This window comes from Galeopterus variegatus, unplaced genomic scaffold (genome assembly GCF_000696425.1).
Source record: "Galeopterus variegatus unplaced genomic scaffold, G_variegatus-3.0.2 Scaffold850, whole genome shotgun sequence".
NCBI lineage: Eukaryota > Metazoa > Chordata > Mammalia > Dermoptera > Cynocephalidae > Galeopterus > Galeopterus variegatus.
This window is the reverse complement of record NW_007726961.1, coordinates 573,237-600,857: the sequence shown is the minus strand read 5'-3', so window position 1 is coordinate 600,857 and position 27,621 is coordinate 573,237. Positions and strand designations below refer to the sequence as shown.

The 27,621-nt window shown below is 36.0% G+C and overlaps 1 protein-coding gene across 3 annotated transcripts in view; it reads left to right on the top strand.

Moving 5' to 3' along the window:
- Positions 1 to 27,621, top strand: part of ACBD6 (acyl-CoA binding domain containing 6) — a 195,410-nt gene that overhangs the window by 147,688 nt on the left and 20,101 nt on the right. For all 3 annotated transcript variants that reach the window (XM_008572944.1, XM_008572945.1, XM_008572943.1), the window contains one exon: positions 26,123 to 26,153. In XM_008572944.1, coding sequence (XP_008571166.1) covers positions 26,123 to 26,153 — 31 coding nt within the window. The remainder of the gene's footprint in view (positions 1 to 26,122; positions 26,154 to 27,621) is intronic.

The window sequence follows — 27,621 nt, the reverse complement described above, 5'->3', positions numbered from 1 at the left end:
TTTTTTTTTTTTTTTTTTTTTTTTTTTTTTTTTTAAAAATGACCGGAAAGGGGGTCTCAACCCTTGGCTTGGTGTTGTCAACACCATGCTCAGCCAGCGAGCCAACCGGCCATCCCTATATAGGATCCGAACCCGTGGCCTTGGTGTTATCAGCACCGCACTCTACCGAGTGAGCCACGGGCCAGCCTTAACACTTTATTATTGATTTCATGTCATTCTCAAACCTATATTCTTAATGATTTCCTTTTAAAGTCGTGGAAATACTGTATAACAGAGATACAGAAGGGCCCCCCAAAATTATCTCACTGAAAGAATAAATATTATATTATAAATATTTTATAGTTATTAAAGTTTGTTATAAGGGCCGGCCCGTGGCTCACTCGGTAGAGTGCGGTGCTAATAACACCAAGGCCCCAGGTTCGGATCCTATATAGGGATGGCCGGTTTGCTCACTGGCTGAGCATGGTGTTGACAACACCAAGCCAAGGGTTGAGACCCCCTTACCGGTCATCTTTAAANATCCCACATAGGGATGGCCGGTTCGCTCACTGGCTGAGCGTGGTGCTGACAACACCAAGTCAAGGGTTAAGATCCCCTTACCGGTCATCTTTTAAAAAAAATAATAATAAAGTTTATTATAAATATTGTTTATTATTCATTGGCATTGTCACTTTTTAAAAATATTTGTTACGTTTTTGTGGCTAGCTTTGAAGCAAAATAAATGTTATTTTTAAAGAGTTATCAGTTGTTTTGTTATTCCTTTGGGAGTAAGGGTACTTGCTGCATTACTTAAAACTCAGTTTGAAAATAATTAAAAGTGACTTTGAAATTGTAGGTGGGTTAAATGAATGGAATCAGGTGATCAGCACTTTTCCAGAGCCTTTCTGCATTTACCTAGAGTCCTCTGAGCTCTACATTTTGTGATTTCCTTCCAGCACCAGCTTTCTTATTTGTTTCTTTTTTTCTCAGCCAAGGATAGGTAAATCAAGTCAAATAATGATCTTCCACATTGTACCAGATATTATTAAGCTAAACTTTCTAGTCCACGGAGTACTAAAGATGGAGTCCAGAGAAGACTGCACAGAGGAGGTCAGTGCAGAAGTGGTAGCAGTTAATCTCTGCTGCTCTGATATCCGACAGCTGGTCTGATGTGGGCCTGGTGCCAGCAGTGTCTTTACAGGCTTTGTGGCAGAGATTATTTAAAGGAGATTAATCCCTCTAAACCCCTTATATTTTAATTATTTCTGTATGTATTTATAAAACCAGTCTGCTAGTTTCAGGACACAACTGTCCGAGCCCTTGTCTTTAACCTGGTTTCTACAATCAGGCAAGTGTATTTCTGTTACCACAAAGATTACATCATTGATTTGATTTTCCTTGTTATTAAAGTTGTTTTTCTTTTGGGTTTTTTTGTTTGTTTTGGTTTTTGGTTTCTGCGTGATATTGCTAACATTACTGTTTTTTAAAAGGATAACCAAAGTTAATTTAGAATGTCTCCTACAATGCTGTTTTTGTATTATATAAGAAGAATCTAAAGTTGTAGACATGTAGAATATAAAACCTCTGGGTATTATTAAAAACCTTGTACTTTTCAGGGTATTATTCTTTGAAGATGAGTTGGTAGACATGCCTGCCATGCTCTCCAGCATTGTCAGGTAACTTTATATCTGACCACAGCATCTAGAACAAAGATTCCTGTATGCCCAATCTATGTTATTGAGGGCTATAAAACGTTTTGCTGAATTTAAGAGTTCAAACAGTATGAAGGAACTAAGTATCACAAGAGCTTATGAAATACCCTCTGCTGGCATTACAGCATAAGGTCTCTAGACACCATGAAAGTGCTGCCAAGTCTTTAACATGTAGGGAAGCAGTTATTCTTCATGCACTCTATTGCCCCTTCTTTCAGATACTGAGAAAAGGAAGCTTTGGGGATCATCCTCCTGGAGGTTTTCCAGCCTCTAGGGAACCTCTGGTAGTACCTGTCTTGATTCAGGATGTTTGTGATTTTTTGTTTTTTCCAAACACTTGTTTTAGATCATTTTATTTTAGTACCAAGTTACCTTTTTTAGCTACTGAAACTGTCCACTCTCCTTTTAGATGGATTTATTTATGCTTAACTGAATGAACACTGACAACATATTTGGGGCAGGGAGAGGGAGGGATCGTGATTAGCCAAAATATTGGTAGCTAATATTATATTATCCAAATTCAACAGTAACTTTTGCTTGTGCCTTAGAAGTGGGAATTACACTTTAATATCTTAAAACTTGCCATTTCTTTACTTATTCCATTTGTTCAGATGACATAAGTTTAAGTCCTTATTCTGCTGTTTGGCTTGCTATATATGTCATTTGGGGCAAGTCATTTAACCTTGCTGAACTCGAGTTTCCTTATTCATAAAATGCAGTTACTAATACGTACCCTACTTACTTTGTGATGTTAGTTTAAAATAAATTGATATATGTGAAAGTGTCCTGTAAGATGATAAACAAATGTAAACTTTTATTTTCTGAAAGAAAAGCGTGTCTGAATCAGGAAAGATCTGTGGGAGGCTAGGTAGTATAGTTAAAGATCTTTTATGCCATTTCTATTTTGTGAACTTTTTTTTTCTGTTTTTCTTGTTTTTTTTCCAAAAAACATAATCTTCTCTTCCCTATAATTGTTAGCAAAAATGTCTTTTAATGTAATGTCTGTTACAGAAGCATAACCATAGGGAATTAGATTATAATCTAATGTAATATTACAATACTTGATATAAACAATCTATATTCATTATATGGTATATTCTTATATTTGAACTGATCTAATCTTTATATACAATGTTAAGTTTTCAAATCATAACAATATGCCAAAGTCTATTCAAAGCTACAGAAATCCATAGTTAGAAATTCTTATCTAACTTAAAGACAATTGGAATACACTTCAAACTTTTAAATAGAATAGTGGCATGCTTAGGACAAAGCTTGCAAAAGGGAGAGGAGACCAGATCAATTATTAGGGAAGCTCTTGTAAGAGTTAGTGGATTAGGAGGTTAAAACTTGGATAGAGTCCATTACTGTGGAAAAAGAAAGAATCAGAGATATAGTACAGAAAGATAATTCAGTCAACCTCACTTGATGAAAGACAATGTAAGAAATAAAGAGAAAGTCAAAGTTGAATATGACTTCAAAGCCATGGGCAAAAAAAAAAAAAAAGAGTTCTGTTTTTAACATGGCTAATTTTTAGGGGCTATCATGAGATCTTGAAGAAATGTCCTGAAGAAAAAGAAAAGTCAGCTCAGGACATTGATGCACATGGAGATTTTTTTCCCAGAAGAACAGGAAGACTCTAAAACAGAATCTTAATTTTAACCCCACAGAATACTGAAAAATCTCCATATAAATATGAAGATATACAGAGAAACCCATGAAATCCCAGTAGTGTTTAAGAGCATAAGCTTTGGAGCCAGAGACCCAACTTAAGTTCTGACTCTGCCATTTACAAATCACATGACCTTGGACAAGTTACTTAACCTGACTAAGTAAGCTTCAGTTTCTTTATTTGTCAAATGAGATAATTTAATACCTATTTTATAAGGTTGTTGGGTGGAGTAAATAAAAGAACACATGGAAATTGCCTAGTGCAGTAAACAGTGTTAGCTGCTACCACTGTTGTTTTTACTAACAAGTGACAAAAATCCATCTTTTTGGTTACATTGGCAGGTGGTATATAGTATGCAGAAAGGCATACAAAATAAAGCACTGTGTTATTAAAGCTGCCTGCAATACTGCATCTTCGTCTGCTTTACTACTCATAGAAGATGTTGCTATGTCTTTATTATAGAGTTCTAATTCATAGGTGACTTGGATGAGGTGCTTTATTTAAAAAAATAACTATATCAGAAATAAGACATTTTACTTGGTTGTTAGTTGTGCAGCCACACACAAAAGTTGTTAAGTTACAGAAGAGCTGGGAGGTAGAGGTGGAATAGGGGAACAAACTAAAGCTAACATTTATTACGAGTCTATTTCCCTTAAAACAGTCATTCATTCTCTTTAATAAAGTCAGTCACTTATGCCAGAAAAATTATTTGGTTACAATTATTTGGTACAGAAGAAATTACAGTACTCAAAACTGAAATTGTAGCTTGAGTAAAATAGAGGGTAAATAGAGGGTTAAATCTCTGAGCTGTAGAAGCAGATTGTGTTTTCCTTTTGTGATCTGGGCTGACAAGACATCAGTATTCTATTCATCTGTTGGGAATTAGGCTGTTAATCCAATCAATGACTCTTGAGTGAGCTGTGGCCTACCTCCCCCACTGGGGAACAATCGGATCAAACTGCAGATTGTTTAAGAGCACAGTGCTGTCCTCATGTCAGGTGGAATTCTCAAATGTTCCCTGGTGGATTGGGGATAGGGAAAGCTGTCTTGGCCCATTTATCCTGCTCCTTAAATAACCAGGTATCTGCCTTATCCATACGAAAGCATCTGGCAATAGTGACAACAGAAATGCAATAGAAATCCATTAACTTTAACTCACAAAAGTGTGGATGAAAGGAAGGAATGTTTTCAAACACCCCACAAAGCAACTTATAACAAAATTTTTTCACTTATATTTTTTTCTGCTTCTTAGACTTTAAATCATTTTCTTTGCTGGGCTTTGTGTTGTTGTTAACTGTTTTAATCACTCAATTTCTTACCCACTACAAGCTCTTTTTGTGTATTTACCTTGCCCTGCATATATTTTTGCAAGTCAATGGGGTACAAATAAATTTTTAATATAGATTATGAGAACACTAATTAAATAAAATTTTAATTTAAAATATGTTTCTCTGAGGAATGCTAATTAAATAAAATTTTAATTTTAAAATATCTTAGTCTGAGCATACGTAATTTTGACATATTTTATAGCCTAGCAAAATTTGATTTCTAATTACTGATTTAATCGTCCATTAAGTACATTTGGAAATTATTATTGAACTGATTAGATAGAAGTTCAGAGTTGCAGTTATCTTCAATGAAATGTTGTCCCAAATTTTTCCTGTTAACCAGTAAGATGGCATAAGTAATCATAGGGTAAGCTATCCAAAATGGCAAAGAGAAATTCTCAAGAAAGTTACTTACTATCACAATTTTAATGAAGACAAGCTTAAAGAATAATTTTATTGTTTTCTATCTATATTGCATAAGAGTATTCCAAAAGAAATTTCCTAAATCTGTCAACTTTATTCATCCATTCAGTGAATATTTAGTGTCCATCTTTTATGTACCCAGGCCTTTTCTAGGCATTGGAATTACTACAGTGAACAAGACAGACAAGGTCCATGCTCTTTTGGAGCATACATTCTAATGAAGAAAACATACCAGGTAAGTGTTAGGAAATAAAGTGGTTGGTTACATTGAACAGGGATTAGGTAAGACTTTATTGAGAAGAAGACAATTGAGCTGAGACTTCAGTGAAAAGAAGTGTTGTTCAGTCGTGCCAAAAATCTCTAAAATGGGAATGAGCTTGTCTTACCAGGAACAAGCTATTTAGAATATGTACATTATTCTCCAGGCCACTAAGTTTCAGGCCTAGCAAGGTATTGAATTTTTTAAGGAACTTTGTAAAAATAAAGGTATCTGAGCTTCCATCCCTAGAAATGCTTATTCAGCAAGGCTGAGTGGGGTGGAGCCAGTGTGTAAAGTGTCATGAACAGTATTGAAAACCCTATCTCTAGTTAGCATAGTTTCTTCCCTTGAACACATCACATACTTACCTACCTTCATCCATATCTTTGTTCATATTTTTTCTTTGCCTGTAGTGTTCACTCTTATTCTCTCAAACATACTTTCAAATACCATTAATACCTTTAATTAACTAAATTTAATTTTAATAACTTTAATAATTTAATAAATTTAAATTAACAAATTTAAATTTAAATTAATACCTTCTCAAATACCACTAGTCGTAAGCACAAACTACTACTTATAAAGTATTTTTATGAAAAAAAGTTGAACCCAAGTCTAATAAAACCTATAAAAAAATACATGTGATAATAATGTAAATTACATCAAAAGAAAGTGAATGGACAAATCCAGACTCTGGGATGTTCTGCTGAACAACTGACTCTATTTCTACAAAAGCAAAGGGGTCAGCTGTAGATGGAAAATTATTTAAGAGATCTAACCACCATATGTAATGCGTGGACATTGTTGGATACTCATTCCTCCAAATTGGCTATACAAAAACCACTTTTAAAACATAATCAGGAAATTTGGGCATTGTGGTAATATGAGTAAATTCTCTTGTTTTTTAGAGATACGAGATATGTGGGGGGAAATGACAATGTCTGGAATTTGCTTTAAAGTACATCAGTAAGAGGAAAAAAGGAATGAATGAAGTAGATAGCATAGTCTTTATAGTTGTTGAATCTGAAAGATGGTTATGTGGAAGTTCATATTCTCTATTTTTGTGTTTGTGTGAAATTCTTTATAGAAAATATTTAGAGGACATGAGATTTTTTTTGTGTATCTGAAGGGAGAGTAAATAGTTAAAGGTATACAAATATCTGTGAGTCCCTGCTTTCAGTTCTTTTGAGTATAGACCCACAGTAGAATTGCTGGATTGTGTGGTAATTCTGTGTTTAAGTTTTTGAGGAATTGCCATACCATTTCTTTCCATACCAGCATTTTACACCATTTACAGCACTTTGCACCATTTTACATTCCCACCAGCAATGCTTGAAGTTCCACTTCCCCCACATCCTCACTAACACTTGTTATTTTCTGTTTTTTTGATAATAGTCATCTTAATAGGTGCAAAGTGGTAACTTATTGCATTATCCAAAAAATGTAATATCTGGAAGATAACTGACAGAACACCCAGATTAAAGGGATACCTAACAAATAGAATGACATGAAGATGTCTAGATTGAGAATAAACCTGTACATTATTTTCAGTTTTATATGGGAAAAGATACCTACAACTCATCTATATTTCGTGGAATTGTTTATCATGATTAAGAGAGTAATTACCAGAAATTTAGCACAGAGACTACTGTAAGAATAAAGTCAACAATACAAATAAAGGAAAACTAACAACCCTGAGATATTAAATTCAACTCAAAAATTTTTATTAAATTCCATGACCTGGATGCAACAAGACACTGGGGGCCAAAAAAGAAGTATAAAACATGGTCCCTGCCCTGAGATCACTTGCTGTCTAATTCAGACAGTAAGAAACTCATTAAATAACTAAAAAACAGTTGTGAACCAGACTCTAATCAAATGCTATAATGAGAGTTACTCTGAAAGTGCTTTGGGAGAATTATGGGGAAAAAAGGGAGAAACTAATAGGAGCCACAGTAGTTAGAGACATCTTCAATAGTGAGTTGTAGCCTGTCATGAACTGCAGAGAGTAGGAGATGTGTGTGTGTGTGTGTGTGTGTGTGTGTGTGTGTGTGTGTGTGTGATGTGTATATATATATATATATATATATGTTATGTGTGTATATATAAATGTTATTTATATATGTATTTTTTGGGGGGGGCGGCTGGCCAGTACAGGGATCCGTACCCTTGGTCTTGGTGTTGGACTAGGTGATATTTGATGGATGCTGAGATGGGTATAGGGATAGCTAGTAAAAGCAGCTCAGGCAGACTATGGAAGCCATAAATGCTCAATTTAAGGAAATGGACTACTGAATGTGTGTATATGTGTGTGTTTTTAAAATGCGTAATATAATGAATATTTTTAGAGTTGTTAATTTAGTACTGTTTGTAGGCAGAAAGGCAATAGGAAGATACCAGTGAAAACACGATTGTATTAATTCAGATATGAATTAGGAAAAAGAAGGATTTCTATTTGGGGAGCAACAGCAGCAAATATGGATTGATTTTCCGGATACTTGAGCTATGGTCTCTTAACAGATTGAGTTAAGGAGTGCGGGGAAGAAACCTTAAAATTAGATGTCACTGAAGAGGATTGAAACATCTTTGGTTTTTAATTTAATTTTTAATTGACATATTGATTGTACATATCTATGGGGTACAGAGTTATATTTCAATACATGTATGCAATGTGTGATGATCAAATCAGGGTAATTAGCATATTTATCATCATAAAAAATTACCATTTCCTTGTTGTAAGAGCATTTGGACTCCTTTCTTCTAGCCAATTGAAAACATACAATAAATTATTGTTAATTATAGATGCCTAGCACTACTGTAGACCACTAGAACTTACTTGTTTCTAGCCAATTGAAAACATACAATAAATTATTGTTAATTATAGATGCCTAGCACTACTGTAGACCACTAGAACTTACTTGTCCTATCTAGCTGTGATTTTTGTATCCGTTAACCAACCTCTCCCTTAGTTGCACTATTATTATATAGCCTGGTTGATTATATCAAAATTATACAGTTCTTGGGGGAAGGGAATGAGGAGAATACAAAGAGAACAAATATTTTGTTATTTCACAATAGCTTAAAGACGTCAGGACTTCAGACATAAAAATCAGTTTTACAGTGGCATTTAGCGGAAAAACTGAAGAGAATTTGTAGCATTAGTAAAACTTCGTGAGACATAGACAGAGGAGCTAACCAGAATAGGAAGTTATTTTATTTCAGGTGAAAACAAGGCTAAAGAGAAAGGCCTTCTAATAAATGAGAGCATAACTTAACAAAGCCCATCATTAACTGAAGAATTAAACCCATTTCCAATAGCTGACTTTATAAGAAGAAATGGATTAACTAAAATTAGATAAAAGATAAAAAATAAATTCTTAAACAGAAGTGATATTGCTCTTGCAATGTCTTAAAGCAGGTTAAAAAAAAAACCTCAGGAAAATTTTTGCCTGTTCACCTGTAAATGATATGAATAACATTCTTTGTGAGTAACGGTAATTTTCAAATATACTTTTGATCCCTAATGAGATTTTGTCCTATTAACTTGAAAAAAAAAAAAAAAAAGAGCAAAAGGAAAGCTTATTTGGATTTTATTTGTTGATGTATTACCCAATAAATCTGTCATAAGTTTTTGGTAAAAGCAGTAGGATAAGTGTAGAAAATAAATGTTTAGAAGGCTGTGGAATGTAGCTGATGAGAAATAAGCAACGTTTGTATGTCAAAAAATTAAATAGCACTGCTTAAAAATTGATAGATTTTTGGACTGAGTTTTTTATTTGCTGGAAAGGGTAGGCTTACAATTTCTTTCTCCATTCTATCCTACGCTATTTTATTCTGGCACTTTAGCATTCATGCTGACACCTACCAATCTTGATCTCAGTTTGTGAAGCCCCTCAACCCTGGCTACATTCATTTAGTACTTCATTTTAACTTGCTTGAACATTAATATCTTGGATCTTTCTTCCTGTCAGGACCTCAAATTCTGAAATTTCTCTAGATATTAACTCCTAGTATCTCCCATTTTCTAAGTCCTCTTGATTCTACCTTTCTTCCTGCCTTACCATGCCTCCCAACTCAATCTGAACCCCAGGATTAATCATTTCAACTCATTTTTTGGAACAAGAGTGGTAGCACTAAGACTAAAACTCATAGTCCAGAGCTCTTTTCATTTCCCTATATTCACTTATTTACTAGAAAAAGACATAATTTCTTTCTCTGAGAGATAGTTTCTGCCTCACTCATAACCATCAAGATTTAACTTTTAATTTGCCTAAAAAGAAACATTAAAAGATAATTAGACCTTAGCATGTTAATATCCTCATCTTTTCTCTTATTATTTTTTTCTTTTTTGCATTTATTCATTCAATAAATATTGACTGGCTGCCTACAATATGCCAGGCACTGCAAATTTTCATACTGTAAATAGAAAGTACCTCTTTATACACATACAATATTTAAAGACGCAACTGCCTAAGAGAGAGACAGTCTTTAAAGGTTGTATTAATCAGGCCATCTAGAAATGCTTAGATCCTCTTTATACTATGCCTAGTAATCAGTCATCATCTAAGATTGAAAAAATTCAGGGATAGGGAATTCAAGGAATATTAAGGTAGCCTTTTCATGTTTGGAAAGTTCTTTCTGTTAAAAAATTAAGTATCTGACTCCTATAATTTTCTCACACTCTTCCTAGTTCTATAATATGTAGTGATATAGAAGCAAACTTAATTTCTCTGTTTTCAGATATTTTCTCCTTCATTCCTAACATGACATGATTTAAAGTTACTTTAAATTTCAAGTTACCATACAGCTAAAGCCTGTTTTGGGCTCTTTGGATATACCTTCCACGGTATTATCTACCCTGAGCTTATTACTATGAACACTGCAGGAATCATCTGACCCAAGCAGAGAATAGCCCTGTATTAGTTTTTTATTGCTGAGTAACAAATTACCACAAATTTAGCAGCTTAAAACAACACACATTTATTTTCTCATAGACTACATAGTTTAGGAGTTACCTGACCCAGGAGTCACAGCATAGCTCATCTGGATCCTCTGCATAAGGCCTTGTATGGCTATGTTCTCATCTGGAGCTTGGAACTCTCTTTCAGGTTCATTCTGATGATTAGCAGAATTCAGTTACTTGTGGTTATAGAACTGAGGCCCTCATCTCCTAGAGACCATCCCTCTCCATAGGCAGTTCACAACATATCCAACATTGCTGTTTGCTTGTTGAAGGCCAGCTCTTTCCATTCCATCTCTGCCCTCTGTCATGGAAGTGGTATCCCATCATAGTCACAGGTCCCTCCTACACTCAATGGGAGGGGATTATACAAGGGCATGGGTCATTGGGGGTCACCTTAAAATTCTGCCTACCACAGGCACTATCACTTTCCTTATTCTAACACTATCCAACTATTAGTACATTTCTAAAATTTAATTTGTTTTTGAGTAACTACATCAAAATTCACTGAGCTTTCTCTCTACTATGCTTCTCCTAAAATATTTACTCCACGATTATAGATTGTGACTTTTTGGTCCCTGGTATAGGATCTTCTATTTATCTCTGTTAAATTTTATCTTGTTAGGTCCAACTGATCTAACCACTAACATTTGATACCTGTTTCTCTCACTTGATATTCTTTTTTTTTTTTGTCCTTTTTGAGACCGGCCGCACCGCGCTCAGCCAGTGAGCACTGTGAGCGCACCGGTCATCCCTATGTAGGATCCAAATCCGCGGCGGGAGCGCTGCTGCGCTCCCAGTGCTGCACTCTCCCGAGCGTGCCATGGGCTCGGCCCTCACTTGATATTCTTTTTTTTTTTTGTCCTTTTTGAGACCGGCCGCACCGCGCTCAGCCAGTGAGCACTGTGAGCGCACCGGTCATCCCTATGTAGGATCCAAATCCGCGGCGGGAGCGCTGCTGCGCTCCCAGTGCTGCACTCTCCCGAGCGTGCCATGGGCTCGGCCCTCACTTGATATTCTTAACCATATCTTTCAGCTTTGATTGGATTTTCAAAATATGAACTTCAGAATTCCGATTTCTAGCATATGCTGCTAATTTTCAGGTAGCTGCTACAGGCCATACTTTACTGTATTATGAAACGATGTAACCTGAAAATTTCAAAGTTTTTTATTTTTCCATTATAAAGGTATTACTTGCTCATAATAGAAATCTTAGATACAGAAAAGTAAAAAAGAAGAAAAAAAACCACATAGACTTATACCTACTGTTTACATTTAATAGATTTTTTAAAACATATTTTCAATACTCAGTGTTTTTTGGTTTGTTACTATAAAAACATTTTTCATTCCTCCATTTTACACTAATAATATTGTAGTGATTTTCTAAGTTATAAATTCTTTATGACCCTTATTTTAAATAGCTGCATAATGATCTAGTCAACTTTCCCTATGTCGTTGGACACTTAAGATTGTTTCTGATTTCTTGCTATTCTAGATAATATGGGAATTAACTCTTTTTTTAAAAGGTTTTAAAAATATTTGACATTTTTTTTAGAATAGATTCCTACAAATACTAATTCAAAAGAAATCAATATTTTCTTAAAGAGTTATACAAATTTGTGCTCCCACCAACAACAAATGAAAGTGCTGATTTCATAGCACCCTGTGTAAATGGGGAATTTTGTGGACCTAGCAGACTATGAAAATTTTCATTGTAGTAAATGAAAGGTGAATAAGAATATGAATGGAAAGAAACATTTCCTGGATTTCTCCTCTATACTTCTGGTTATTCAAGGGATTTAGAATAGAATAAATTGAAGTATATTGAGTTTTTACTTTATAGTGTTATAGAAACACCATGCAGTAAGCAAGACACCCTTCAAAAAAGAAAACAGTTTGGCTGTGTTCTCTATGTGCCTAACTTTGAATGCTATACAAGCTTAGTTAAGTTAATAAAAAATAGAGAGAGACCAAGCTCAAGCTTCTCAAAATATGTATACTTGAAAAAGTACAGCAAGCCAAAGCAAAAATAGAGTGTGTAGTCTTGAAGAGTCAGATTATTCACTCTCTGAATGTAATATATCAATTTTGAGATTATAGTAACAGGAATTACGTGAGCATGCTGTATGTGAGATAATAACGAAGGCCACCTATTGTCTTTAACCTGCAAAAATAAAAAAATTAAACCATATTTCTCATTTATATTTATTTGTATTGATTCCCCTTGCTCCTTATCAGTAGCTTAGTATAGTTGAGAAGACAGATTTTGATGTCAGAAGGGCCTAGAACTTTGGTCAAGTAAGCTAATGTCTCTGAGCCTCATTTTATTCAGCTTGAAAATGGGAATAATAGTATTTATGTAATGGGGTTGTTGTGAGAATGAAAAGAATTGATGTTTGTAAAACTTCCAGCACATGATAGTATTCAGCCAATGTTTGTCCCTTTTTATTTTCTTACTAATGAAGTCTCAACTATCTAGCACCCTTTGGAAAGTTAAGCATTCTAGATTAGTGTTCATTTCAAACAGCTAAGCAGTTACATTGTGCTTTTTATTTTTTACTGCTTTTTATAAAATACTTTTTCTAAAATATACTCTGCACTTCATTGCTTCCTTCTTAAATCATTGTACTGTGCCATGGGTATTTATAGATGGTGTGAGACAGAAGGCTAAAGCTTCTCCTTCTCTCTTGAGATTGCTAAAATCTACTGGTTGGCATGTAGCCCAGTTCTCTTTATGGCGGGCTATTCTCTGTGGTCTAAAATGTCTGCAACTTGCCACCTCTGTCACAGCTTCTAATCTCTGCTGGCTGCTACTATTGCTGCCTCTTCTTTCTTCTAATTACCATTAGGCTCTGCTGACCCTCTTACCATTTCTGCTCTTTACTCCTTGCTTTCCTTCACTTTTTACTTTCCATGTCTCTTCTGCCTTCTGTTGCATCTCCTATTTTGTAGGCAAAGACTGGCCTTTCATTGCTTTCTCAAAGGAGCTAGAATTCTTCTATACAGTGAGCCAGCTAGTATTGACATGTTTCATATGTTCTTCGCATTTTTTTCCCCTGTAGTCTGGATCCTATTCCAGATACTTCAGAATGCTAAAAATTAAGAAAACCAACTGTATTTGGTTTTCTTGCAAGTAGTTTATTTTTCTTTACTCTTATTTAACTTTTACCATATGTAAAGTTTTGTGCCGGATACAATAGATGAAGGAAATAGGGGTCTATAAAGTTAAATTATGCCATGGTCCTTACCTTCAAAGGAGCAGAAGAACACAGACATTCATAAATAATAAAAGATGAAGAAGATGAGAGAAAAAACTTTAAGTAAGGATTATGAAGGCTCAAGATTTTACGTAGAGTTATTACGAAGAGTGGCTGTTTTTGAGCCCAATCTCAGAGTAGTAGATGATGGTTTAGAGTCCTGCAAGAATCAGAACAGAGAAACAGGCTAGACGGAAGGGAGCTTCCCTGGTTTTCTGGCATTTTGAAGTTGATGGTAAAGAACCATTTGGGAGGATCATGGATACATTTTTCATTTTCTTGTTTAAGAGTCTGGGTCTTTAAACATCCTATATTATTTTGTCAATCATTTGTGTTTCTTATGGAATTCTATTGTTTATTTGGAAACAGAAAGGATATGGAGGTATTTTTTGTGGGGGTTGCATGTTTTCATGCTTTTGTACTTTAGATGTTAAGCGTGGTTGAATTTTTCTGCATTTTAACTTTATTATGTTATTTTGTTTGTTTTTAATGCAACTGGGTACTTTTATTTTACCCTGATGGATAATCCATTACAAAGCCTTCAAATATATGATCAATTTTAATTTATTGGAATAGTTTTTGCTGCTGTTTATAACAACTTCATATTTATTAAATTTGAACATTTCCTTTAAGCTAAAACAGAAAGGAAAAGCATAAATAACCATGACAAACAACCCTCTTCTGGTGTGGTCATTTGAAATGAAACAACCAAAAAAATTAATCAATTTAAATCTAGAAAAATTAGCTGATATAAGTTGTAAACCAGATGAGTAAAAGCTTTCACTTACTCATTCTTGACATTCAATTCCATTTATTCTTTGTAATATATTTTAAAACAGAACGTCTGTAAAAAATAAAGTTTTGGTTCCTATATCCTATTCTTAGGTTACCAAGAAAATATGTTTGAATCATACTCATGCTTTAATACAAATTCCATTTTAACATACAATAAAGAATAACAAAAGTAAAGATTTTGTAGATACAAGATGATGTGTTTTATTAAAGCATCATAATTATAATAGTAATCATATTATAATATAGTAGTTGATTTGAAGTAATTATTAAAAACTGAACAGGCTTTGTATTAATGAGTCATCATCATTCCAAATAAATAAATTTATTGATTGAATGTTTCTTGAGTGCTTATTATGTGCTAGGCATACAAAAGATAAATAAGAGAACTTCTGTTTGGGTCCCAAAGACTGCAATTGGATTAGAGAGTAATTTAAAATAATTGTCTTTTCTTTGTTCCACCCAAATGCCTATTCTTTAAACATATCAAAGTGTTTAGACATATAAATAATTCACAGTTGAAGAAAATTCTTGATGTCTCTTTTTTAAAGACTGCTCCTTTTCTCTAGTACTCCTGGAAGACAGAGAAGATAGCAGAATTAGAGGATAGCCTGGGTAGCCTTTTGTCTTTCTATTCCCCACTTGCCAATCAATTCTGTGATTGGAGTCATGGTTCTTATGTTCATATCCCTGCCCTAATTGATTTCTAGGTGGATGTGCCCTAAGCTGAAAGATCGAAATCTTAATATTTCACATTAAACTCTATAACACTTCAGCCTACAGTATCTGAACACAAAAGCCCCAAATTAGGCATGGTGATCTGAGGAACATAGCAAACAAGAAATGGATTAGGAAGTGTTAGGTAAGCCTGTCATGCTTGTAGTTGTAAAGAGCCATTTATAAGTAACCATGATTTTAATTAGTTTGATGAGTTTTTATTGGGAACAGGTAAGGAATAACTAAATCACTGAATAATAAATTTGTAAATAAACAGATGGTATTTAAATTCAGACTCATCAGCCTCTGAGTGGCTCCTTTTTTCACTTGTCTGTGAGTCCTCACTTCTGTGTGCATCTATGGGAACCCTGTTAGTGGTCTAGCTGGCCTGGGAACCACCAAGTCCCTCTTCTCCCCTGCAGCCTCCAAGCAACTTCATATGAAGGGCACAGCTGCAGCTTTTGCCATTTCTCTCTCCGTGTGCTCACTGGGGCCTGCCTTGAAGCATCCAGGGCTTGAAATGGTTGGAGCAATCCTTTCTTTCTCTCACTGCAGCTTCTCCCACCTTCATGAATGCCGTAGGTCTCTCCTCCTCTTCCCTGAGCTCTAGCAGCCCCAGCCTGGCTGTTGTTGCTTTCTAATAGTTGTAAGTTGGTTGATTGTGGGAGACAGTGATGCTGGGGACCATCTATTCTGCCATCTTGACCTGAGGTCTCTCACTTCAGTCTATTTTCGACCTAGCAACCAGAGTGACCCTCTTCATCCGTAAAGGAAGACAAACTACTCCTCTGTTAAGAACCCTCTAGTGGCCTCCCCAATTGAATTAAAAATAAAACCCACATAAACAAAAGCTTTTGAGGTCCTCAATAATTTTGAAGTTACTATAAAGGGATCCTGAAACCAATAGTTTAAGAACTGCCATCATAGGCTATGGTGAGTTTTGAACTTTATTCTAAGTAATGAGAAGCCATTGAAGGGTTTTAAAGCAAGGTAGTGACATGATCTAATTTAGCTTTTGAAAAGGTCGCTCTGCTGTCTGAAAAATAAATTGGAGTGGGCCAGCAGTGGGACAGGGAAGGGGAACAAATATGAAGTTACTGCATTAGTCCAGGTAAGAAATGAGGGAGGTTTATACTGAAGTAGTGTGTTATTTTCCTAAGACTGCTGTAACAAAGTGCCACAAACAATAGAAATTTATTGGTGGCAGGGCCATTCTTCCTCTGAAACCTATAGGAGAGAATCCTTCCTCACCTCTTCTAGCTTCTAGTGTTTTCTGGCAATTCTTGACATTCTTTGGCTTGTAAATGCATCTCCAATCTATTTCCAAATAAGGTCACATTCTGAGGTACTGGGAATTAGAACTTCAACATATCTTTTTGGAAGACACAATTTAACCCATAGTAGCAGGTGACAATGAGGATAAAGAGAAATGGATAATTAGACATACATTTTGGAAGTAGAACCAGTAGGAGTTGCTTATGGATTAAATACAGAGGATGGGGAAAAGAATTCAAGGATGGAGCTCACTTTGCTGGCTTGAGCAGCTGGGTAAATAGTACAGCCAAATGGCATGCCATTTATTAACATGAAGACTTGGGAATGGGACCATTTTTCTTGGGAGATAAATTCTCAGAAATGGAATTGCAAGGCCCCCATTTTCTTAAGTATCCTAATGCATCTATTCTTCCATATACACTTTAGCATTATTACTATTGTTTTAGTATTATTCTATCAGATCCCCCTGATTTAAGCAATCAGATTAGTAAAATATAGTATTGTAGCCCAATTCACTTAGTATACTTAGGCAAAAAGGAAAAAAAGGAACAAAGAACACATGCCATTTAAGAAATTCTTATAATCAAAGTGAGACAGATAGTAAGAGTTGGCAAAGTCCTGTGATATCCCAAAAGAATTTCAAATTAAACTTAGATGTAAATTCTGGCTGCATAAGTTTAGTATCACACTAGGAAGTTGGCTGTATTTTCTCCTGCTGGATGATAAGCTGACCTTCGGTAAAAATGTCTAAATTCCCTGGTAACCTGCTGTGGTTAAAGATATCAATTATATTATTAAGTAACATTACTTATCATGAAAATGACCCCTTGATTGGTAAATTAATCTGGACTGGGAGGAACTGCAAAGGAATGATAAATATTTGATGGGGACACTGCAGTTTGGAATGGCCTGAGTTTCTTGTAATTGGCATATTGAATTAGCTGTTTGGTTTTTTTTTTTTTTTTTTAAAAGCTACTGTTACAAGATATAATAGCACCTGTAAAGCAGCAGGGTTTCTAAGCCAAGATAGACCCCACACCCACTAATATGGATCTCTTCTCCTTACACCTGAGCTATATCTCCTGGAGAGAAGATAGCTGCTCCTGAATGGCTGGGTGAGTTGTCACATGAATTATTCCAAGGACTCCAGTCTGACACCACCCTGGTGGCAAGTTCTAAATGGTTTTTGACTGAAATCCTTCTGAATAAATTGATGCTAATTGTGCCCTATGGTAGTCTTGTGAGTCTGAATGATTAGGTGAAACTAAGAAGACTACCTGGTGGACAAAGCACACATGTTATCCATTCTTTAGTTTCAACTGCTGGTTTATACTATGCCTATTTTACTCCAGTCCCTCTCTCTCCAGCAATTTTAGTATGGTGTTAAAGTCAATAAAGTCTTTCAGCAGCAATTCCCAAAGAAAACTTGTTTTGAGAACATTTATGAAGATGTGAATCTGCTCATTTGCCTTAAAAGGGATGAATAATCAATAGGTGCAGACTTTGGTTGTTTTCCTTTCAGTGGCGTGCTTGTCATGTTTAAAGTGGTTATTTATCAATTTGCATATCATCTATTTAAGTTAGCTTTTACTGTTGTAGTCCATGTGGAAAAACAGTCGTCTGCATTGAGAATGTGATGGCATAAATGCCCAATTTTCCATTTGATCGTAGACATATGATGTATTTAAATGAAGTTTTGATGCTTGAATTACTGCTTACCCAGTGAGAAAGATCTTCAGAGACTCAAGTCTTTGTATTTTGGTGTATTTTGTCCACTTTTTGGAATATATATTGTTACTTTCTAATCTTTATTCAGAGAGAACCATAAAGAAAACCTGTCAGTGGGCTAGTCAGAAAAAGTTATCTTGTAATTATTGATTAACAGGATAGTTCTGTTATTTGTAGAGGATTAGACAAGTGTCCAGAAGCAGAAAGAGAGCCGGGGAAAGAGTGACATCTAACTTATCCAGAGATTGGTTACCCAGCATCCTCAAATCACTAGAAAGTGATTTTCAAACTCTGCACTGTGGGAACCCTTTCTGGTAATACTGCTGGCAAGTGGTGGAGAGGCAAGAATGCCAAGTGTGCAAGGGCTCCAGGTCACTGCCCAGCCAGAGCAGTGCCACTTTTATAGTTTCTTCATTTACTTGTCACTCTAGATTGCATTTGATCAAAAGTTTCCATGGAGCTAATTTTTTTTTTTTTTTTTGAATCACTGATCAGGAGGAATATAGCCTATAACCAGGATTAAATCAACATGAAAATAAAATACACAGGGCGCCATTTGCCACGGGGGCCCTGAAGACTAGTGCGGGAACCCCATGGCCCTGGCTCCGCCCACCACTGCCAACGGAGAAGCCGGAACCCAAAGCCCCTGGCCCCAGAGATGGTGGACCAGGGACCTATCCCCGCCCCTTCTTCATCCAACCCCCCTCCAACATCTTAGAGTGTACTTATTAGACACGAGCGTTTCTATAGGGTAACTTATCTGCTCATGTCCTTCACCAAGTTTCTGCTTATCTAATTCATTTTTAAGTGTTCTTTTTCATTAAGGATGTTAATCTTTGTGTTAAATTTGTTCCTTATTAATTGACATTAAAATTAATTTGAAAATCCGTGACAAAGCTTAACTACAAATCATGTTGTGAGACCATTACTAGACCATCACTCTGAGACTATTTCCTAATTTTAGACACAACTTGAGGAACTTGCTTGTCTGATTTCTAGCCCTTAGCAGGTGCGAAATAGAAAGTATAAAAGGTTCAGGCACACTGACAATAATAAAGAATAAGTAATAATTTTATGGCTTAGGAAAAGCAGTTAAAAAAAACAAACTGAAATCAAACTCAACAAAAAACAACAGTAGTCTGGGGCCATTTAGTAGAAGGCCAAATAACCTTGATGTCCTATAAAGGCATCATTTATATCACAGCACGTACAATCAATGGTGTTTCTGTTCACTCATATTGCTGGACATTTACTTGGAGCCATACATTAAGAGACTTCATCAGTTTATGATGTTATCTCTGGATCATCAAGAAAAGGTTAAATCATCTTCCATGTTCTTCATGTAGAGTGATAAGGAGAAATAAGTAACATGCTTTGGGCCGGCCCGTGGCTCACTCGGGAGAGTGTGGTGCTGATAACACCAAGGCCGCGGGTTCGGATCCTATATAGGGATGGCCGGTTAGCTCACTGGGTGAGCGTGGTACTGACAACACCAAGTCAAGGGTTAAGATCCCCTTACCGGTCATCTTTTTAAAAAAATTAAAAAATAATAAGTAACATGCTTTGGAAAGCATTATACACAGAGATGTTTGTAAGAGTGGTGTTTTTAATGTTTGGATGCTTAAAGGGTAACATTCCTTTCATTTGAAAAACCTGCTGACCTAAAGTATATTATTCTCTAAAGATGCCAGTTAAATCAGGTGTTACTATACTATATTTTTTTTCTAAGAAAGGAGTATGCCTATAACCTGCAGCTGAAGGCTTAACATTTCTAGAAAAATAATTATAAAATACATTTCAAACTTTAAAATTATCAGATTAGTTTAATTTTCTGTTAGAGATTCACAAATCTTATAAAGAAAGGCAGTACATTCCAAGCTTAGAAATAACATTAAAAGTTACCTAAAAAAAAAAAAAAAGGGCCGGCCCGGTGGCGCACTGGATAGTGCGCCGCTTGGGAAGCACCGCCGCGCTCCCGTCCGAGGGTTCGGATCCCATATGCAGACCGGTTCCCGCTCACTGGCTGAGCGAGGCGCGGGAGCAACACCGAGGCTTGCGATCCCGTTGCCGGTCCCCGGTCCGGTACGGGGGCAACACTGAGGGTTGCGATCCGTTGCCGGACACGGAAAAAAGACAAAAAGACAAAAAAAAAAAAAAAAAAAAAAGTTACCTAAAAGTATATTACTAACTCAAATTTTTTATCACTATTTCTAATTCCATGCAATCAATTTGCTTATGTGCCTCCCTTATCATATATTCACTTGAAATACTATTTTTAAAATAAAATTTATATCTCAAGTAAATTAGTGGATAAGAAGAAAATTTCTCATTAGCCACATCATGGAAAACTCAACCCCTCTATGCAGTTCTGTTATTACTCTTTTAATGGTTCATGCTGCACTACTACTATATCTTTAGAAGTAACATTAGTAGAAATGGTGGGTCAAGGGATCAAGTGTGAATTGAATTAGACCATCAGAATTATTATGGTCACGAAAAAAGAAATCCAGTAACACTCAAGAGAACTTTCTGCTCATAGAGAACAGCTTAGAAACGTATTACCTCCGTGACAGTAAAAAATATATATCTTGACTTAGAAATATGGTTCTTGATTCAGTTTAATAAATACATTTAGCAGTAGAAAAAAAAAATTGGGACTTGGCTACAGAGTTTTATGCACAGGAAACAGCAATGTTATCAGTGGCTTAGTATTAAAGGGATAAAATAAATGGCATTTCCCTTGTATCAATTCTGAGCTAAATATTTAATATTTTCATCAATATCTCATTTCATAGAATAAAAATGTTATATCTGATAGGGAACCCAATCTGGAGATAAAAGAAAACTAAGTCCTTAAAGAAAATAATTATAATAAAATGAGGACATGATCAGATGTAATAAAATAAGGAAGGATTAGTACAGAGTACATGTGGGGAGAAAAATAATCTGTATAAATTCATGTAGAAGAAAAAAGAATCCAGAAGTCAAACTGGATATAGTAGTGATGCACCTAGTAACTATAAACTAAGTCTCCTATCCATCACTCTTTTTGCCCTCATTGGATTACTACATCTGGCATTACACTCCACAGTAAAGGAAATATGTGGGAACTTTTTAAAAGGGGGTTCAGGTGAAAGGAAAAAGGTAGGTCAAATTAAAGACTTGAATTCATTAGTCTTTAAATTTGTTTAAAGAATTAACCAGTGAGGAAAGATTAAAGTAACATATTCATTCTCTCATTTCATGAACATTTATTGAGTACACGCTGTATGCAAGACACTAATGGACACTGGAGGAGAGATATAGCACTTGCCTATGAGAAGTTTCTAGTCTAGGTGGAAGAGATAGATAAGTACATAAAGTATATTCTATTCCATAGTCGTAGAAAAGAGAGGCACCTAAGCCCACCTGAGGAGTCAGGAGAGGTTTTCTGAAGAAGGTGAACTGACTCTTAAAGGTTGAAGGGAGTCCTTTTTGTTTTACCACAAGACACCCAGAAATGCAGAATAAAATATAATAAGCATCTCTGTAAAGGCATAGCAAGTTAACTCTCCAAGGACCAAAACAAACATAGATGAAAAACAAAGTAGTAAGCTTTAAAATAAAGTTTTTTTGTTTTTGTTTTTATTTTTCAGTGGCTGGCTGGTATGGGGATCTGAACCCTTGACTCCGATGTTCAGACACCACATTCTAACCAACTGAGCTAACTGGCCAGCCCTAAACTTTTTTAAAAAACAAAATATTAAAAAGAAAGTGGTAATTTTAAACCAACACTGTGCTGCCCTGAAAAGCTGTTAGTCTCAGTACCCGTGGTGTAAAGGTCTCAAACAATACAAGCCACCCTCAGAGTAAACTAAAAAAAATCTGCCCACAAATACAGAGTTGACATGGAGAGTTTGTCTTGGCCTGTGCTCCTAGGCCAGGAGCAGGGATGGATTTGCCCTTTTTAATTTGCACTTCTTAAGTCTTCAAAAATCCCCAAGCTAAGAAATCAACAAAAGGATCTCAAGCTGATAATATCTCTGGAGTGTATGGCAGAAACAAAAGAAGAAGCATGCTAGAAGGACAGACTCTCTATCCAAGGAGTACAGCACAAAATTTTTCACAGATTAAACCCCACTTAAGATGAACTTATAGTCCAAAATTAAAAAGCACACAGGCAGCAATCTACAATAAGTAAATGTCAGGCAGCACAACAAACATCACATTTAGCATCAACCCTGTCTCCCCTCCCTTAACTCAAATAAGAAAAATATAGGGAGTATAAAATAAGTCTATTTAAAATGCTCAAATAAATCAAAGAGATTTTAAACATGAGTGAAGAGCAAGACATTGTTTTTAAAACTGACTTGTTTACTTTAGAAATAGTTAATTAAAAAAATAAAAATAAGTAAATGCGGTAGTGATCAGTGGTAAAATAAATAAGTAAATAAAATAAAAATAAAAATGGTTAATTTTATGTTATGTGAATTTCAACTCAATAAAAATAAATAAATAAAAGAACTGTGGTCAGCAATAAAGAAAGAAGAAAAGAAAGAAAAGTTTAGAGGATACAGATCCCCATATGGGCCAGCCACATGAATGAATGGATGAAAGTTAGAGGATAGTTTGCAGGCAAACTATCTGTGGAGTTCAGATAGGTATTCTTTTTTTTTTCCTTTTTTGTCTTTTTTCGTGACCGGCAACGGATCGCAACCCTCAGTGTCGCGCCCGTACCGGACCGGGACCGGCAACGGGATCGCAGCCCTTGGTGTTGCCCCCGCACCTTGCTCAGCCAGTGAGCAGCCGGTCTGTATGTGGGATCCAAACCCTCGGCGGGAGCGCTGCCGCACTTCCCAAGTGGCGCACTGGTACAGTGCGCCACCGGGCTGGCCCCAGATAGGTATTCTTAATTAAGGAGTTGGCAGTCGCAAAATTTGGAAGAAATTGGGAGAGAAATGAGCAAGGCTTGGGTCATAAAATGCCTTGCATCCTGTATTACTAAGGACTCTTCATGATCATGGTATCTCCCCTGCCAGGTAAGTATTACTAAGGACTCTTGTTTGCAAGTGACAAAAAGATCACATTTATGTAGGGAGCATTTTGTTGTTGTCAGCTCATCTAACCAAGAAAGGCAGTGATATAGTTGGAATTACAAGAACCAGAGACCCTCATTGTCTCTCCGTCTCTCACCTCTACTTTTTTCCTTGTCGGTATTTCTCTCCTACTGGAGACTGGTTTTCTCCAAGAAGTGGAGAACATTGCCATTTACAGTTTTTGGCTTATACCCTTTTCTTTTCTTACTGTGGTAAAATGAAATTTACCATTTTAATCATCTTAAACGTATAGTTCAGTGGCATTAAGTACATTCACATTGTTGTGCAACTGCCACCACTATACATCTCCAGAACTTTTCCACCATTCCAAACTGAAATTCTGTACCCATTAAATAATAACTCCTCATGCTTTTCTGCCCCAGCCCCTGGTAACCACTGTTCTACTTTCTATCTGTGAATTTAACTACTCTAGGTACCACATGTAAGTGGAACATACAGTGTTTGTCCTTTTATGTCTGGCTTATTTCACTATACCCTTTACCTTTACAGAGAGGAAAGGACCTTCACTGTACACGCACTTCCCTTCCTTCACTCCACTTTGAAAAATCCTGAGAGAAAACTCCAATTGGTTTGGCTTGGGGAACATGCTTACCTTCAGATCAGGAAGATGGTGGGTTCTGTGATTTGCTCAGTTTGGGTTACATGGCCACCCTATGCTTTCCCCAATTCTCTGTAAACACATCTTTCTCGTAGTGTTCTTTGTCCTATCTAAAATAGTCTCATATCACTCTACTCTCTTATTCTGCTTTGTTTTTTTTTATTCCCAAAGCTCTCATCACTGCCTATTATTAACGGTATTTATCTTGCTTCTCCCACCACTAGAATAGAAGATTTATAACATCAGAGACCTTCTCTGTCTCATTCGTCTCTGTGTTCCCAGTGCCTAGATCAGTGACTGGGACATAATAGGAACTCAATATTTTTAATTAATTAATTGGAAATTAGGCTGGAAATATAGATTTAGTATTCATTGGTAAAAGTGATTAAAAGAAATTAACAATGCTTTCTTCCACCTCCCCAGTGAAGGTGAGGAATTAGAAATTGAAAGAAGCTGAACTTTGAGTGTATATGAACACAGAGATTAAAACATGAAAGTTGTGCACAAATAGCAAGAGAACTTCACTTTCTCAAGGTGAATAATTGTGGGGAATATAACCTTGCAGGATGCATGAATAAGTGGAGCCCTGAAATTGCAGTAGATTAAGCCCTTTCTGAAACTGTTTTCTGTTGTTGGACATTCACATTTAAACTATAAATGTGAGTGTATAAATCCATCAAGTGTGTATATGTGTGTGTACATACATACGTGCATATACACACACACGTACATACATACACTTGTACTGATGAACATTGGAAACTGGCAAAGTAGATGTGGGTCATAAGCCATAATGGTCAGTACTGTTCTTTTGAAATTGCCCTTAGCTATAGCTAGGCAAGTCAGAACACTCTGGAGCACAACTAACATGGTCATGCTGCCCTGTGTAAGTATCACAAAGGTCCTGTTCACTATAGCTGCCTCAGTTCTCTTCCCCTGCCGGTCCTTAATCTCAAGGGCAGAGTAAGGCAAAGTAGGGACTGACTGTATCTAAATTAAAAAGACAAGGAAAAAAGCAGGCAAAAATGATGTCCTATGCTTTCTGACTTGTTGGTTCTACTTTTCACCTTTTAGTTTCCTTAGAGTTTATTATCTTTATGATACTTGATGGACATCCCAAACTTAGCCACTGTTGCACCTCATCCAACTGTACCCTACCCTGCTTTCTCAAAATTACTTCTTTCATATCTCCTCTTACCCATCCACACACACCTTACCTCAAATCCAATCAGAACTTATATTCCCTATAAGAAAACAAACTACATTGCTTCAAGGTTGTCCCCCTGCCATGACTTTTTTCTTACTACCTATCTGAACCAAAAAGTAAGTTCCCTATGTCACTTTTCTTGTTCATCTTCCTGGGAGATTAAATAGAGAGACCTATAGCCAAAAAGTTCTGGAGCCAACCCCCACTCCACATTCAGCTTTTCGGAGGTGGGAAAGGCAGATAAAAGGTACCCAGGAACAGTCGTTTGGTTTGTCATATCACCCTCTCCAAGTTATTCATAATAATAGTTTAGCATTTATTTGTAATTGCCAGAGGCATAATAATGACCATGCATATTATGAAGTGCATATCAAATTAATTACTAAATTCTACTTTTTACCTGTGCTTAATTGTGATTATTTGTTGCTCATGTAATATGGTTAACTGCTCTCAATTTGAGGTAGTATTGTTAAAAAGTACTCATCTATGCTATAAGTAGTATATAGAATTAGAATATCTTGGTTTTAAAAGAAAAAAATTAACTGAAATATTGGAGTTTCCTGAGTAATCTATGAGAACTTTTGGCTTTCTTAACAACTTCTGGGACCTTGCATGCTTTGAAATCACATTTCTTTATGGTATTTGATCTGGTTAGGAAACCTAATGTTATTAGCTTGGAATTCATGAGTCTGAAAATGGATTAAAAAGCTAATCACTCTTACTGTAAATCACAGATTCCTTAGATAGATTTGGGGACAAGATTAGAAAAAAAAATGCTAATCCTGGCCAAGATAAATGATATACAGTGTCAGTTTTCCTGCCACTGATTGAGTAACCAAACTGCTGCACTCTAAGAAGTTCCCTTTGGCTTATTATCTGCAGATAACTGGTTATCCCATCACTCTACTGTAGCTGCTGCAATGCACAAATTACCATCCTCCTATTCTCTTAAAGTAGAGCTTGGTCACAGGTCACTGTGAAGCTCAAGGAACTGACTTCTCCTGTGTTTAATAAGCCTATGGAACTTTGGTATATTGGACATATTTGCTATAGTTTATGTACTTTCTTACTTTTGCAATTACTTAGACTTCTAAAATATATTATTCATTTCTTTTATAGGACAATGAAGGTCAAACAGCTCTACATTATGGTAAGATGTTTCTAAATTATTAAATAATCATATTTGAACATTTTCTCTATTTGTTTATCTCAACTTTGTCTGTTCAACACTATATAAATGCTTAGAAAAGTACCTGGCAGCTAGCAGAGACACAATAACTTTTTGTTTAAAAAAGCAGATTAATAACCTGGAAAGTTGGAGATATTCTAAAATTCTTATGGTCACATTGATAGTAAATCAAGCATTTCTCTACTATCAACAGAAATGGAGGTTCCTCCAACTCCCCTCTGAAAAATCATTTCATTCTTGGTACTGTCAGTGACACGTGCAATAGTAATCATTGTCCCTGTAGAATCTAGCATCTCTCCGACAAGAAATACTTTCTTGATGTAATTGAGGTGAAGAAAACTAAATTTGATTTTTAAACTCATTTCCCCTTCTAACTGATTAGCTTAGTTAAGTAATCTTTACTTAAGTAATCTATAAAATAGAGGAAAAATAATCTGTACGGTAGAAATAATAATACGGCTTAGAGAGCTACTGGCTAAATTCATTGAGGTAAGAGATTTTAAAGTATTTTTTAAACTGTAAAGTACTAGTAAATGTAATTCAAAGATTCTATTTGGATGCGAATGTGGTTGAATAAAAGATAGCCATCAATACTTAAACTAGATTAAGGATCAACCACCTTCAGACCTTTTTGGAGGGAAAACATTAGGCCATTTTGCCAGTCTTGGCAGTCTTAGACTGCCATTCAGTAGCAAGTGGCTCCAAAGCCCCTGTCCACTTTCGTCCACTGCTTAGCATTTGCTTAGATGTCAGGAACCTCGCTGGGTTATGTAGGAGTCTAAACTGTTGGACTAGCTATTATGATAACCTATATATAAGGTACTTCAAAAAGTTCATGGAAAAATAGAATTGAAAGATACTAGTAATCTTTCTTTTTTTTTTGTCTTTTTTCCGCGTCCCGCAACGGATCACAACCCTCAGTGTTGCCCCCGTACAGGACCGGGGACCGGCAACGGGATTGCAAACCTCGGTGTTGCTCCCGCGCCTCGCTCAAGCCAGTGAGCAGGAACCGGTCTGTATGCGGGATCCGAACCCTCGGGCGGGAGCGCCGCCACGCTTCCCAAGCGGCGCACTATCCAGTGCGCCACCGGGCCGGCCCAGTACTAGTAATCTTTCCATGAACTTTTTGAAGAGCCCTCACATATGAGCCTGGTAATGAAGATTGAAATGTCTGTCACCAGATGCCTACCCCAACTCAATTATGAGTTTAGCTAGTATAACCTGGGTACCAAAACCAGCAAGAAAAAGGAAAATTGTGAGTCAATCTCACTTTTGAATATAGATACAAAAATCCTTAATAAAATATTAGCAAATGAAATTCATCAATATACTTTAAAAAGAAACATGTGACAATCAACTTGGGTTTATCCCAGAAACACAAGGGTGATTTAACATTAAAAAATTTATTAATGTAATTTTCCACATTAAC